Source organism: Carassius auratus, chromosome 46 (genome assembly GCF_003368295.1).
Source record: "Carassius auratus strain Wakin chromosome 46, ASM336829v1, whole genome shotgun sequence".
Classification (NCBI taxonomy): Eukaryota; Metazoa; Chordata; class Actinopteri; order Cypriniformes; family Cyprinidae; genus Carassius; species Carassius auratus.
In genome coordinates this window covers 5103350-5118479 of record NC_039288.1, presented here as the reverse complement: position 1 = coordinate 5118479, position 15130 = coordinate 5103350, and the positions used below count along the sequence as shown (strand labels likewise).

Below are 15130 nucleotides of genomic sequence, written 5' to 3'. Positions count from 1 at the left end.
ACATCTGACCAAAAACTTGTGACAATACTGATCAATTATAATATTATGAAAGACATTTTCAACAGTTGGCGCGTTGAGGTCAGCTACAGTATGTAAGTCTGATTAAAAACGTGTCTTTATTGATATAAATCTTATTGTGGAATGCATTGCCAATTAAACTTGGGTGTGGAAGTTATTTCATATAGTGTATAAAATAAAAAGTCATTCATAAGAAAGAAGAATGACACTGTTCTCCTTGGAACAACAAACCTTGATGATTAAGTATTAACGTAAAAATCAGCGATATTTATACTCTGAGGTTTTGGCATTTGTCTTCAGAACAAGAAGAACCTGTTCAACTTAACATTCCAAACAGGAAGACAGTTGAAAAGACATCTCAGTGCTATGAGGCCATGATTTCATTCAGGTGTAGAGAAACCGTGTGCAAGCATCACCAAACGCTTCTGTGAAACAAACAGGATACTTAGCTTCCTCTGGATTACTATCCTCCAAATAGGATCTATCCAGCAATCCATCATCCCACTGACATAAATCTGAAGAGGAGCAGGTAAGATGTAGTGGATGACGCCAAATTTGGGTCAAACATAGTGGTTGCTTAAAGACTAATTCTCTCAAAAAATAATGTTTACTCACCTTCGTCATTTCAAACCTATATGGCATTAGTTTTTTCGGACAGAAACAAAATATATTTTGAAAAAACAAATGTCTTTTTTTAATCATATATTGAAAGCCAATGGGGTCCAGTGTTGTTTTGGACACCATTGGTTTTCGTTGTATGAAAAAACTCAAAGTTCTGGTTTCTTTTAAACCTCAGATCCTAGATGGCTGTGTTAAACTGATTGCATCATGATTAAAGATTAATAGTAAGTTTGATTGTGCTTCGAGTAAATGATCATAGGGAGTTGTCAATAACACAAAATAATAGTTTGAGTCAAGTAATTGGCTCCACAGCTTATATGAAGCATTGGTCATTGTTTATAAATCACAGCATTCATGCATATCATTTAAAAGCCTGAAACTGTTGCATCAACCTGGAATGATCAGACATCTTCACAGATTCACAAGTCCATCACTGGTCTTTTTTTTATGAGTGAAAGCAAGAATGAAAGCTGTATTATTATAAGTTTTCAATGCATCATTTCAAATCATCTTAAATTACCTTGAGGAATAAGGAATCAACTAAACCGTATGCATCAAAAAAACTAAAAATCAAAGTGGTAGGAAATATTAGAAAAGGTGTCATAAGTGCAGCTAACAATGAAAGATTCAATATTGCTGTCAATCCACATTTTCTACTCGTGCCGGATAAGCATCGTGTGCGTCAGACACGTTTAGATAAATTACTTCTGACGGTAACAAGTCATGGTACACTGAGTGTTTGAGACAGATAAGTCATGAGTTTAGGATATTCTTGATATGTCATGATTAATATATTAATCTGCCACACAAATCGTAGGCCAGGTAAAGTTTGATCTGAGGATAAAATAACTGATCATCTAACAGAGCTTTGCAAAGTTAACCGGTTAAGGATGGGTTGAAGATACAGTTAGTAGATTAAAGGGTTGAAGATCAAGTTCATATATAAGTTACTCTGTGCAAGAACAATTTGTGAGTATTACTGTACAGTATGTAAAACTGTTCAGAATGACAATAAGAGATACATAGATAATAAGTAGCATCATCATTTAAGGCAATCAAAAAATAGAAAATATATTAAGTAAATAATAAAAACCTTTTTTGAAAATGTGAAAATCTTAGCGATTTTTAATATTATTATTATTTTAATTGTTTTATTATTATTAAACTGTATTAATGGATGCTTAGGAGCAGATAGGGGAAGGAATATCAATTTACAATGAATTTGTACATAATCCCCATACTGCCACGAGTGAAATTTCATAGTGGCATTTTCAATTATTTTCAAAATGTGGAACATAATATTAAAGAAAAAGCAGGTTTCCGAAACTGTATCTAGATAAAATTTGACCTTTTATTTTATTACCCAAAACGTGGTCACTATGAAATGTTGAACATGCTGATTCTGTATTTCCAGGTCAGCGCGATGGAGCAGGAAGGCCCGCAGGAGAACAGATCAGAACAGGGAGAGGAGATGACAGAGGAGAGCTTCCTCAAAGACCTCTACCTCTTTATGAAACAGAGAGACACTCCGATTGAGAGAATACCTCATCTAGGCTTCAAACAGAGTGAGTGAGAAATACAAGTTTCTCACATGTCTAAAAGCATTTATTTCAGAGTATTAACATCTACTTTGTTACTTTTCCTTTTCAGTCGATGTGTTCCTAATGTACAAGACAGTAAAGGAGCTTGGAGGCTATCAACAGGTAAAAAGACATTTAATGTGCGCCAACCACAAAATGAAAACAGAATCGCTTCATCTTGGAAAACAATTTCATAAATGCTCTTACATACAAAAAAAAAAAAAAAAGTGACATTTCAGATCAAAGGACTCATTTCCTTAGAGCGAAAACCACAACGGTACTTCCTGTTGGTGTCATCTTCTATGTTCTTGAGATTAATAACTTCAGATTCCTTCCTTCAAAAAAAAAAAAAAAACGTTTATTTGTCAGCAAAAAATAGAAATGCCCTGTGTGTATGATTTCCAGGTTACAGCGCAGCAGCTGTGGAAGAAAGTTTACAACATACTTGGAGGAAACCCGCGCAGCACTAGTGCAGCCACTTGCACTCGCAGACACTATGAAAAGTAAGCGCATGTAACCTTAACCAGCAGCTGCTCATATATAATAAAATATTTTTTACATAAATTATTTGAATACATTTTAGTCAGTCACAAATCTTTTTTTGTCCAATCAGGCTGCTTCTTCCTTATGAGTGTCACCAAAATGGATACAGGGATGATATTGTCTTCAGGACCCCTCGATCACAAAAACGCATCCATCCCAGCAATTACAGTGACTTTGAGCACGAATACTCCAGGAATGGCAAGCGTGCAGATTTCCAACACCTCCCGGCATTCCCTCGGGTATGAGATCTTAAAAATAGAATGTATACTCCCAAAGACATTCTCTCAGAAAAAAAGGGACAAAAGCTATCATAGGTGGTACCTTTTGGAAAGGTACACACGTGTACTATTAAGGTACTCACATGTACATTTTAGATACTAGTAGATACTAGATACTAGTACTTATATGCACTTTTTAGGTGTAGACATGGTACAACAGTGTAACTTTTGAAAGGGTACCACTGTAGTGACGGCTATTGTACCATTTTTTCTGAGAGTGTAGTAAAAATAGAAACTACAGATTTTTTTATCAGAGCACTAAATTAATTGAATTCTACTCTTATTTCCCTCTCAAGCCCTCTCTGAACATGTTTACGGAGCATCAGAGACAGATTTTTAACATGCCTTTGAACATTGCTTCGTACTTCCCACACGGCAGTACATCTCTACCCAATTATATGGCTCTTCGAGAATCTACACTTCCCCATCTGAGCCTCAGCCCTTCTCAAGACCTTTCCCAACCACCTGCTTCGTATTTAAGCACATCATCTGTGGAGGTTCCAGGCTGCAAAGAGTCTCTTGATAGGCTACGCCACTTAGCTAAAGAGTTCAAGTCGTCGGCTGGTTGGGAGGAACCGCTCAACCTCAGCCAGAAAGAAAGCAGACTTGAGACTCTGAGTGACACACCATCATCTTTCAGCCCACCTTCAAAAAAGCCCAAGTTCCTCAACGAAGCCTCACCTCTTTACCCACCAAGGGGTGTGACAACCGAAGAAGATGCAGAAAAGGAGGAAACAGCGGACAAAACTTCCTCAGGAGAAGGAGATGCGGAGTCTGTCCAAGTAGGACCGAGCCCAATGACAGCTGACATCGTTGATCTCACTAGCTCTTCCACCGCCAATCCAGTCCCACGTAGAGCAAGTCCTCCTTCAGTGAATCTCTTCAACCGGAGACCGAACTACTCAGAGCCATTCGCTATGAAGGCACGGGAGCGAGACCAGCACACGGACTGGTTGAAAGAAGAATCTTCTGGTGCACCTACACCTAAGTTAGGGATCCTAAACCGAAGCAATCCCCTTGGACACCCACCCGTAGATCCGAACGGCAATATGGAGATTAAGATTCCTCTAAAGCTTCTACATGAGTTGATTAGGAGAGGACTACTCTTCAACCCAGAATTTGCGGCAAACAGCCCCGCACCGCAAGAGCCAACTAAAGCTGAAGCACCAGCTGAGCACAAGTTCCACATGCGATATCACTCAGAAACGTCTGAGAGCTCCACCAAGGGTGAGGAGCCAACCAATTTGAGTTTGAAAAGTCTTTTCAAAAACCTTTCTGATTCTAACCCTCAAGAAAATGGCATGAGGAAGCAACGGCTCTTTGGTGTCAATCGCATCCCAGCAGAACCAAAGCTCCAGATGATCAATTCTCTGGAAAGTGACGCACCAAGATCTTCTCAACCTCTACAGGCACAAATTCCTATGACAAAGAACCAAGAAAGCACAAATCCCAGACCACACAGTTGCAGTGAAGATAGTCCACTCTCTTTGACCATGAAGCCTGGAAGAAAGTCAGAGCAAATGATGGGAACATCTAACCGTGTGGCAAAGGAAATCTCGACTTCCCCACCTTTCATGCAAGTGACACCAGACAACCTAAAACTATTTATGGCAAACCTACCCTTTAGAGTTGAAAGAGGGCAGACATTTTGAGAATTTGCACATCTGACAATTGACCACCTCAGTCAATGTTGCAATCTTTCCAAATCAGCCTCTTGAGTTGCATTACTGAAGGATTTTTGAAAAGAACTGAAAAGAAATTGTTAACGATATGCAACTGTAGCATGAAAGCACTGTCCACTCCCAGTCAAGATGTTAAATTAGACAAGACAGATGCTTTTCAATGATTCATCTTTTGTATAAAAAGATTTAAATGGTCAGATTAGGAAAAACACTTTTTGTTTGCCTTTTCATTTGTAAATCCTATTTAATTGTGACACTTCAAATAAGCAATGATACATTTTTGTTAACTCAGTTTATGAAGAAGCACTGATATTTTTTTTTTGCAACAAAGCATAGACCTTTTTTAAAAGATGTATTTTTGTTCTTGCAGTTTATTAGGATAGGAAAGTATTGTAGGCAAGAAGTTCAGTTTGTTTGTGTGTGTGTGTGTGGGGGGGGGGGTCTGCGAGCTGGGACTTGAACTCGGGATGGCCAAAGCGCAGCAACACTAAACGTCAGCGCACTGCCCACAAGGCTATTGTAAACATGTAAAATTGTTATATAAGGTTGATAATGTTTTTGTTATATTACTGTTAAATACTGTTATTGTTTTTTCAATAATTCATTTTTTACAATGTGTTTTTTTTTTATTTCCTAGAAGTAAACTCACAGTGACTTTAAAACAAGTACATTAAGGATTATGATTCTTTCCAACTCTATGACAAATATACCAATATATATATAATTTACAGTATGTATTATATTTTGCATTCTTTTGTACCGAATATGAAGTCTTGACAAACAGTACCTCTGAATTTCTAAAACTATATTAGGTATCACATGCACATTTTATTGTTTTACTGGTTGCACAAGAACCTACTGGAATATCCCGCAAAGATGTACCCCCGATACTTCAATACAAGACTACAATTAAATATGAAAAAATGCTTTGGTCTACATTTGTTAGTTCACACTGTGCACACGTATGCAATAAAACAAACACACAGCATGTGCTCACATGCAAACACACACCCATAAACAAGAAGTGACAGGGATTTCCAATTGTTCATTTTATTATCATGTCACTATTAAAACATAATTGTCATAAGGAAACAACAGATTCATACTGCAACTACAGTCTGCTCAAAAAGACCAGGAACAACGTCTCAATGAAGCAACCTGACATCTTGTTCATGGACACAATGGTGGCAGGTAGCTTCACCTAGGATTTGAACCTATAACCTTTGGATTACCAGCCAAATTATTAATCAATGAATCACAACACCCCCATATTACATAAACAAATAAGACTACGTTTGATAGGATTGCCAAATTATTAATATAAAGAGCGTTAACTTCTTAGTCTATGCTAAAGTGGTTACAATCATACAATAAGACAAATCAGTCAATAACTTTAGCTTGCTATTCAAACCTTTGTTCTCAGAAAGGAACTGCATCAGTGAAAATCTCTGATCAATGCATTCCATTTCTTATGCAATACAAATTCAAAGTCAAGAAGCTGTAGGGTGTACCTTTCTAGCTATCACTGACAATTTGACATTGATCTTGACAGATCGAAAATAAAAATCCAGGTAAAGTTTATAGATGGTTATATTCATAATTTGGAACTGTGATTGATTTGTCTTAAATAAATGTAATTTTAAAGATAACTTTTTAATTTGATAATTCATTTTAAATCATACAAATATTTGACAATATTGGTTGCTCAATTCTCTTGAACAGCCTTGGGGGATATGATAACAACTTACTGTGAATGAAAAACAAACGAAAACAAAACGAAAGGGTTAAACTGTCAAACTCCTGTCTGGTAGGATTTCCATAGCTTGTGGCAAGTTTGGAAGTTTGAAGATTGCAGCAGATAGTCCGGACCGCTGAGCGAATCGCTAGTACAACCTTCTCCACTCTCCAAGACCTGTACTGATCCAGAGTCAGTAAAAAGGCTGGCAAAATCATTCTGGACCCCTCACATCCAGGCCTCTTCCTCTATGAAGTGTTGCGGTCTGATCAGTGCTATAGAACACCGAGCACCAGAACAGCCAGTCATAAGATCAGTTTCTTCCCTCAGGTTAAATTACAACATACTTGGCAATAAATGTGAAATAACAACACTATTTATACATTTATCTATTTAACACACATACTTATTCACATTTCATTGCATCTGTACATATCATACCTGTAAACTAAATTACATCTACTGACTATTTTTGTATATTGTGTACTTTAAAAAAAATATTTGTTGTATATTATTATTTTCTATTATTCTATTTTTATTTTCTGTGTCCTTTCACTGTAATCTGTTTGTGCTGTTAAAGCTTCTTCAAATTAAACCGATTCCTCGTCTATGTGTAAACATACCTGGCAACAAAGCTCTTTCTGATTCTGAGGTAAAAATGTTCAAGTCAATTTTAAAGGTGAGTGTTTTTAATACAGCAACAAATGTAATGGGAGTCCTGATCCAGCACATGATCGAGTTACACTGCCAGTACAGGCTTGTAGAATCAAACAAAGAAGTATTAGGGTTATTTCTGTGATAATGACAAACAGTTTTAAGCCAATAAGGTATTCGGTCATGAAGAACTTGGGTATGCATTTTGGATTTGGCAAATAAACATGAAAAAAATACTCTGGGGTGTGTTGAGCTGGGTACAAACAGTTTTTTTCTTGCTTTAGTTTCCTTGATTCTTCAGTAACTGAAACAAAGAAGCAGAGGGAGAGGAGTGTGAAAGAACTAATTAATTATATATACTTATTGATTCTATTTTGGTGTGGCATGCATTTATGTCTTTAATTCTGGGAAAGTCTAAACTGGTAGAGTGACTCTGTGAGACTGCGGAACTGCAGCCATAAAAAAAATTTAAAATAAAAATAGAAAAAAACTGTCAAAATCATGTACATGTAATCTATGCATGTGTGTGCCTCCAAAACTATGAATACATGCCAATGCATAAAATGTCTTAAAATAGAAATCAATTTTTTCGTGTGCTTTAATGATGATGTATCCAATAATCATTTGTACTCTGCACATAGTCAATGGAGAATAAATCGCACACCGTGCAATTTTACAACAAACCTATTAATGCAATTAGCCTTAAACCAGATTCCTCACAGCCATTCATGTTAATTTACAGATAATTATTGTTTAATCACGAAATTTAAAAAAAACTAAATCACTAGGGTTGGCCCATCCTAATAGTCTTCTTTGGACTTTAACAGGCAATTTATTACAATTTGTACACTGAAGGAGTTTTTCAGCAAAAGCCCTGCTATCTTTCATAGTCAAAACTAACCGGATAAATTCAATTCTCTGATAGTAATCGACCAATTTATTATTTTTGCAGAGTTACAGCTTTTGGAGCTTGAATATGAAAAAAGAGCATTAAAAGTTAAGATTAAATCAAACTTGATTTAACATTCTTTTTACATTCTTACTAAAAGTCCCTGATAAATTATTTTTCAGTGCATGTTATTCTGAAGAAATACAATAATTGTTTTTGCAATTCCATTCTGTAATGTAACATCCTATAAATAATCCAATCAATTCTTGGTGGATAAAAGTCCAACCCTACACTTTTTTTCTTCTTCTTAAATATCCTGTTTCACATTGGGAATCATATTATGGAAGTGAAATGGATTACATTTACACTACTTGCCACATAAAAAAAAGTTGTAAAAAAAAAAAAAAAAAAAAAAAAAAAGTAATTCAACACAGTGTAATAACTGTCCAAATGTTTGGGTCGTTGTTTTTAAAAAAAATGTTTTTGTGTTGCATTTATCTGAACAAACACACAATTAAAACATTAATATTGTAAAAAAAAAAACAACTTAAAATATATTTTCTATTCTGAAATATTTGAAAATGGAATTCATTTCTATGATGGCAAAGCTGAATTCTCAGCAGCCATTACTCACATGAACCTTCAGAAACATTTTCTAATGTGCTGATTTGCTGTTAAATAAATATTTCATATCATCATCGATACAGAAAACAGCAGTGCTGCTTAATATCTTTGCAGAAATATATTAATTCTATTTCATTTATTTAAAATAGCAATCTTATGTAACATTATAAAATGTCCTCGTCAAAAAAACACAAATGGACAAATTTATGCTTTTTCATAGTTCAGAAACATGCATAACTGTTGGCTCAGATCACGTACGCCATAATTATCTGCAACTTCCTCATGCCACAGCACAGCTTTTCTGGGTGGATTTAGACACGTGTAGACGTGTACAAACGCCTACACACGACCACAAACACCCACACACTGCACATAGTCATTAACAGATACCAGCAGGTGGTGGCTGTTGGAATGTGACCCCACAATACAGACGTCGCAGTGCTTGTCTGAGAGTTCACAATCTTCTCAGTCTACCCTCAAATGGTTGTCAATAGAATGAATGGACCCACCTGACACAAGGCAACCACAGACTGTTGTGGGCCCAGTGGTTCTCTGTTTATCAGATGTGTTAAGTTTCATAAGAGAATAAAATGATGCAAGCTATGTCCATGACCATTACTGGAAATACTTTTTTTTTCCCCCTCACATATTTTCTTTTCCATTGCTAATTAATTATATTACCAGCATAAGAATTTCAGTTGAACTTTAAAATAAACAAAGGAATGTTTTCATATTTGGTATGTCCCTCTTTTGATTTACCGGCAGCAGCACTGAAATTAACATGTAAAACCTGATAATCATGTTATCCATCTCATGATTTGAGAACAAGCATCCTGGGTCCAATCTGTCTTTCGTCAATCTGGCTACTAATCTATTATTTGTAACCTTAAAAATACTGCAAACAATGCAAATAGTGAATCTTTGATTTATTATTTTTGGGTCAAAACATTTCTTTCCAAAATCCAAAAACTTTTTTTTCTTCAGGTTTAAAATAGAATTTTGAATGCCGGATTAAAATGTGGACACCAATGTATATTGTATTGCCTGTTTAAAAAAAATGTCTAAAAAAAAAAGTGTCTAATACAAAAACTATTTTCCAAACAATAGACTGGGTGTAGCATGCTGGGTGAGTGATTTCAGATCCTGTATTTCATTTATTATTCAACAACAATATAAAAAAAAACAACAACAATGAACAGGCACACTTGTTTCTCCATCAATGTTAATAATGTAACTTGATAAGGGGCTTCAATAGACATACCACCACTCCCATATCATCCAAAAAGGGGCTTTATGATGAAATAAAATCCAATAATAAAATATGATGTTTCTAAAAATATTTTTCTGATGTGATACTACTGCAAGTCATTTTATCCCTTTCTCTGATGACTCCTGGGCTGTGATGTCAAAGGACACTTAGACTATACAAACTTACAGGTATCCTTTCTTCTCAATACCAGTGAACACTTAATTCATAGCTTATACATGACTTACTAAAACACATACCAACAAAGTTCTCTTGTCAGAATTTCATGTAAATAGTCCAAGTCAGAGTAGTTTGTTCTCAGCCGTCTTATCAAGTATGAGTGTTCCTGTAGCTCAACTGGTAGAGCATTGCGTTAGCAAGCAAGCTAGCACAAGGTTCGGGGTTCGATTCCGCCGGGAACACATGATATGTAAAAATTGATAGCCTGAATGCACTATAAGTCGCTTTGGATAAAAGCGTCTGCTAAATGCATAAAAAAAAAGTATGAAGATATAGCGTAAAAATGCAAGTCTCGTCACTTCATTAAAACAAGCTGCAGATGATGAATCAGAATTTGTTTATAGATGTGTCTCAGAGTTTGGTATGTGTGACAGTGGCTCCACACCTAAACTATTATGGCATGTGTGAACACGACTGAATGCAATGACATGCCTCTCTATAGCTTCCATTGAAATTATAATATTCTTTCAATGCAAGGGTAAACTAAGTCAGATGATTTCAGAGTTTGGGAAGCCACTCCCTGGCATTAAAACTAACATGGATGCCTAGAATCTATTCAGGTGTCTCAAGTACATTGTGAACCATTACAATGCGTTTCATCTGATTTAAAGGGTATCTGGTACGTGTGCTAGTAGATGTCGTTCTGCAGCACGCATGCCTTCAGAAGTGTATATGAGGGCATTTGCTATCCAGGCATTGGTGTGTGTGTGTGTTTACATGCTTGTGGAACAGTTGTCTGAATCTGTATCACCTGTTATCGTAATAAGTGGACAGCAGGCTTTGGATCTCAGAAGAAACAGGTCTGTTCGGGGATAGCAGATGGTTTCTGGTCTGGGTGGAAGGTGGCGTAACTGTAAAAAAAAAAAAAAAAAAAGTAGACAAAAAAACATAAAACATAATTAGAGACCTTGAAAATAAGTCACCAAGTTCTAACAGACATTTTACGGTCTTATTATCTGGTGAGATATATAAACTGTGCTTAAATATAACAACATGTATATAAAAATAGATTTTTTTTATTATTAGAAAAAACTTTTTTAAATGAATAATTAAAATTTATATAATCGTAAAATACATAAATGACCAAATATTAACTAAATGGAAAATATAAATCTAAAATAAATCCTATTTAAACAAAAAAAAACTAATGCTATTTAAAATATGCAAATGAATTACAAGTCTATATTCTCTGGCAGCCCTAATTATTACATTTTTATAATTTAAATTCCTTCAAATTTGGGCTTTGCATATTTTAGCATACTGTGAATGTATTAAAGAAACACACTCTAAAGGTTTTTTTCCCTTTTTCGTCTGTGGAATGCAGAAAGAAGATATTTTGAAAAAATCAGTTTTCTCCAACAATCCAAAGTCACTTTGATTCAAACATTCTTGAAAATATTTTGTTTTGTGTTTTTGCAGAAGAGTGAAAATAACTAATTGTTTTTTGTTGTTGTTGTTTGTTTCTTTTAAATCGGTCAGCATGTCATGTTCCACACGCATATTTCTCAGTTTCTCTGCTCTGCTGAACAGGTATGATCTTCAAAGAACACATGTCTAAAGATGGCGCACAACTATGAACTGCATCTTAGTTCACTGGCTGTATATAAGCATCAAAGGCAACTGGAAATGAATAGCCTGACGGCACGTCTGGCTCGACACTTGGCTGAACTGTCTGTCAACTAAATTGTCTGAAAAGAAAATACATCCCCACCCAACAGGGCGAGGTGACTAGGTGAAGTATGCACTACACTCAAATTAGTATCAAACGTCTATCATACACTTAGACTGGCAAGTTCAAGAGAAAGTCTGTATGTGTATTTTTCAATATGTGTCTGATGACTGACAAAGTACATTCAATCCAAATGTGCAGTCATGTCTTCGTACCTACTGTAGTTTGTTTCCATTTATATAAAGAAAACGCACACATTTCTTCTGTGTGTGCTATTAGCCAGCAGTCTCTAAAATATTTTTGAATGAAATATGTTTGTAATATGTAAAATATGATCCTTCTGAGCATAAATATCAGTATTAACGCAAAACTGAAACAGTACTTTTACCATTAAATATATTTTTTACTTTTGCATGAAGATCTTTTTCACAAATTTTTTCTCACTTCCTGTAGTTTTCTGTTCTGCAACTCTTTGAAATTCTATCACATTGATTTTTTTTTTTTTTAATATTTTTGAAATTCCGCATGTGGATATTGTGTAATCCTAACATACAGTACAGATTACACAAAAGGATCTCATCTCAAAATAGTCTTTATAAAATATTTACAAATAAAAATCATCTTGGTTCTGTAATTCACTTTTTGTGCGTTAAAATTTTTTTAGCGTTCCCTTATCATCAAGAAAATAAAAGTTTTTAACTTAATTAATTGAGCTAAAGAAAGTTACTAAATACACACTGCTACCCCACACATTACACACCTGACCCTTACAATACACCATATCTCTAAACACATTCAAAATATAACATGATTAAGTTTGATAATGTATATGCTTGCAAATTTCACTTTAATTTACACTAAGCTAACAGCTCTAGTGATTTTTTTTATTTAAACTAATTATATCAACTATTTATAATAATTTATACAAAACATTTTTAGCTATTGTATGCAAAAGGGTTATTCTCAAAATGTATGCATAAGAGACAACAGTCATTTTAGTAAAATTTAGATTATTACAGTTTTTTGTTATTTTGAATTCATTTTTAATTTTAGATTTTGCGTTTTCATTTCAATTTGTTATTTTTATTAGTTTTTATGTCTATATAGTTTTCATACATTTTTATTTCAGCTTTAGTTTTGTTATTTTATTTTTTATGATGGTATTTTAGTATTGTTGCCTTGGCAAATGTTTTTATATCTTAATTTAAGGTGAAGTGTATTTCATTTAAAGTACCAAAATAGTTATTTTTTATTTTATTTTTTACTTTTATTAATAACCCTCCAAGAGACAATTAAAAAAACCTTGCCTAGAAAATAAATGTGTCTTAATTCCCTCAATCCCACAATGCTCTTACCCATTTCATGATAAAGGGAACCTTGTTTTGTCACCACCACCATTTTCTTTGGAGATGGTTCCTCAATCTTCATGAGCTCCTTACAGCACTGTTTCCACTGGCCTACATAAAAAAAAAGCACAGAGCATCAATTAAAAGACAGCCCTTAGCTGTTTTGTTTGAGTGAAGTGCATCATTTTAAATATCTGACTTAAGAGTTTCAGTGTAAATGTGAAAAATGGACAAACTAGACACAGACGGGACCATCTGTTAACATTAAGAGAATGTAGGCCATAAAAACCATCGTTCTTGCACGCCATGTAATAAATACCTAGCACAAAAATAGCTGAAACACGGTATTAACAAGGATGTTTTTTAGAGAGGAACTTCATGCTCGTGTCTACATAATTGTGTTAGATATGTATTGAATTCCAATCCTTCAGGAACCGCATGCTTTTCAACTCATCATGACACATGAGCCATTAGACAAGAGTACAAAACAAAAAACCTTTTTTTGAAACACAAAAATAATCTCCTGACATCACTGCGCAGAAACCAAAACCAACTGTACAGAAACTGTCAGATCAACCGCTTCAACGCATGCCTCCTTATCTTTTCAAAACGTGAATGCGAAACATCTATTCTATAATCAGAGATAAGATATTATTCCGAACAAGCATTGAACTATTTCCAGTTGCCTAAACAATAAATCATATTTGATGTTGTGATTCAGCGCAGAGGAATCGAACGCTTTTGAATAAGAATATGTAAAATTGCTCAGTGTCAAATAATTTTAGAAATGTTACACAGCAGGGGCATCGCTAGGCCCTTTTTAGGGGGGCTTCAACTTCTGCCCAGCCCCCCAAAAAAATTATTTAATTAATTAATTTGTGTATTATTAAATATAATTTTGTATTAACTTTAAGTAATCATTAGTGTATCATGATACATATATTAGAGTAAGAGTAAAGGGATCTGTGTTTTTCAGGATCTGTGATAATTTTTCAGGGGATGACTTGATGTATAACCAACTGTAATGTTGATTAAAAAGAATATATTTCATTGTAGATGGATATGCAAATGTTTTTCTTTCAAATGAGCAAAAGTCAGGTGAGAATAGAACAGACAGCCTCTCAAACACAATACCCAAGATTCATTGCAGTCATTGAACCCTCATGTTGTTTTAATTGTCTGCCAATTTCCACATTTCATAAGAGAAAGTAGTGGTATCGTCAAAGGATAAAATCAAAGGATAAACATGAATGTCCTAATAATGAATCAGGAAGTCTTTATTGTAAAAAAAATAAATAAATAAATCTACATTCCCAACTCAAAATCTTCTAATGACGGGACTAAATTTTTCAATTGTTTTTTTTTTTTTACAGTGTTGTATATGGCTCAGTCAGTACTCCTACTCCCATAAATGAAATACAGGGAATACAATGGAAAAGTGGATTGAAATAAGGTTAGTAGTATACAACCCTAAGCTAATAGTCAAATAATATTTTTTAATCATACCCTTATTGGGGGCTGAGCCCCCCTAAAATGAAAATCATAGAAATGCCCCTGTTACACAGTAGTTTCGTAGATCCGAGTCGCATTACACAGTAGTTTTGTAGAATCGAGCCTTTAAATTTACACTGCAAAGGTGGCTAAGAAGCACCTCTGAAGTAGAGTTGAATGGGATTTCAATTGAATGGGATTTTAGACATGTTTAAACCCATCTCTACTTTCTTTATTCTATTAATAAACAACCACCATGTCTTATATCAAAAAACACTGATTAAAAAAAAAAACCCAAAAACAATAGCTGATGAATTTGAAGATAAAAAAAACTGTAATTTGCCATGAAAATGAAATCAATATTTATGAATACAACATATTCCTAGTGGGTGAGAATACCGGTCTTAACTTTATATAAACTGAAGTATGATAACCAACCCACACTGTTCTATCAGTTGCTATCAAACCAAAACAAAGAAAGCATTGTTCTCGGTGCTTGATTCCGTTATACATT

General features: G+C 34.6%; 2 protein-coding genes across 3 annotated transcripts in view; one reads left to right on the top strand and one right to left on the bottom strand.

Annotated features, from left to right (window-relative positions):
- The first annotated feature begins 387 nt into the window (after window positions 1–387).
- arid6 (AT-rich interaction domain 6) lies at window positions 388–5640 on the top strand. Its single transcript, XM_026234394.1, has 6 exons — window positions 388–547; window positions 2054–2204; window positions 2290–2342; window positions 2625–2722; window positions 2833–3001; window positions 3337–5640. The coding sequence occupies exons 2-6, from the start codon at window positions 2063–2065 to the stop codon at window positions 4690–4692; spliced, it is 1818 nt and encodes a 605-aa protein (XP_026090179.1). The 5' UTR covers window positions 388–547; window positions 2054–2062; the 3' UTR covers window positions 4693–5640.
- LOC113063933 (rhotekin) overlaps window positions 2364–15130 on the bottom strand; it is a 32941-nt gene continuing 20174 nt past the window's right edge. Inside the window, exons 11-13 of one of the 2 annotated variants that reach the window (XM_026234395.1) lie at window positions 13135–13236; window positions 10862–10961; window positions 2364–2554 (exon numbers count right to left, since the gene is read on the bottom strand). In XM_026234395.1, coding sequence (XP_026090180.1) covers window positions 2455–2554; window positions 10862–10961; window positions 13135–13236 — 302 coding nt within the window. In that variant the 3' untranslated portion in view covers window positions 2364–2454. Of the gene's footprint in view, window positions 2555–6949; window positions 7416–10861; window positions 10962–13134; window positions 13237–15130 lie in introns of those variants that run through there. The other variant, XM_026234396.1, reaches the window with a different exon arrangement.

Coding starts and splice junctions, on each gene's coding strand:
- arid6 (XM_026234394.1), top strand. CDS start 2,063: ATGGAGCAGGAAGGCCCGCAGGAGAACAGATCAGAACAGGGAGAGGAG. Junction 2,205..2,289: donor TCATCTAGGCTTCAAACAGA/GTGAGTGAGAAA, acceptor TTTCCTTTTCAG/TCGATGTGTTCCTAATGTAC. Junction 2,343..2,624: donor AGCTTGGAGGCTATCAACAG/GTAAAAAGACAT, acceptor TATGATTTCCAG/GTTACAGCGCAGCAGCTGTG.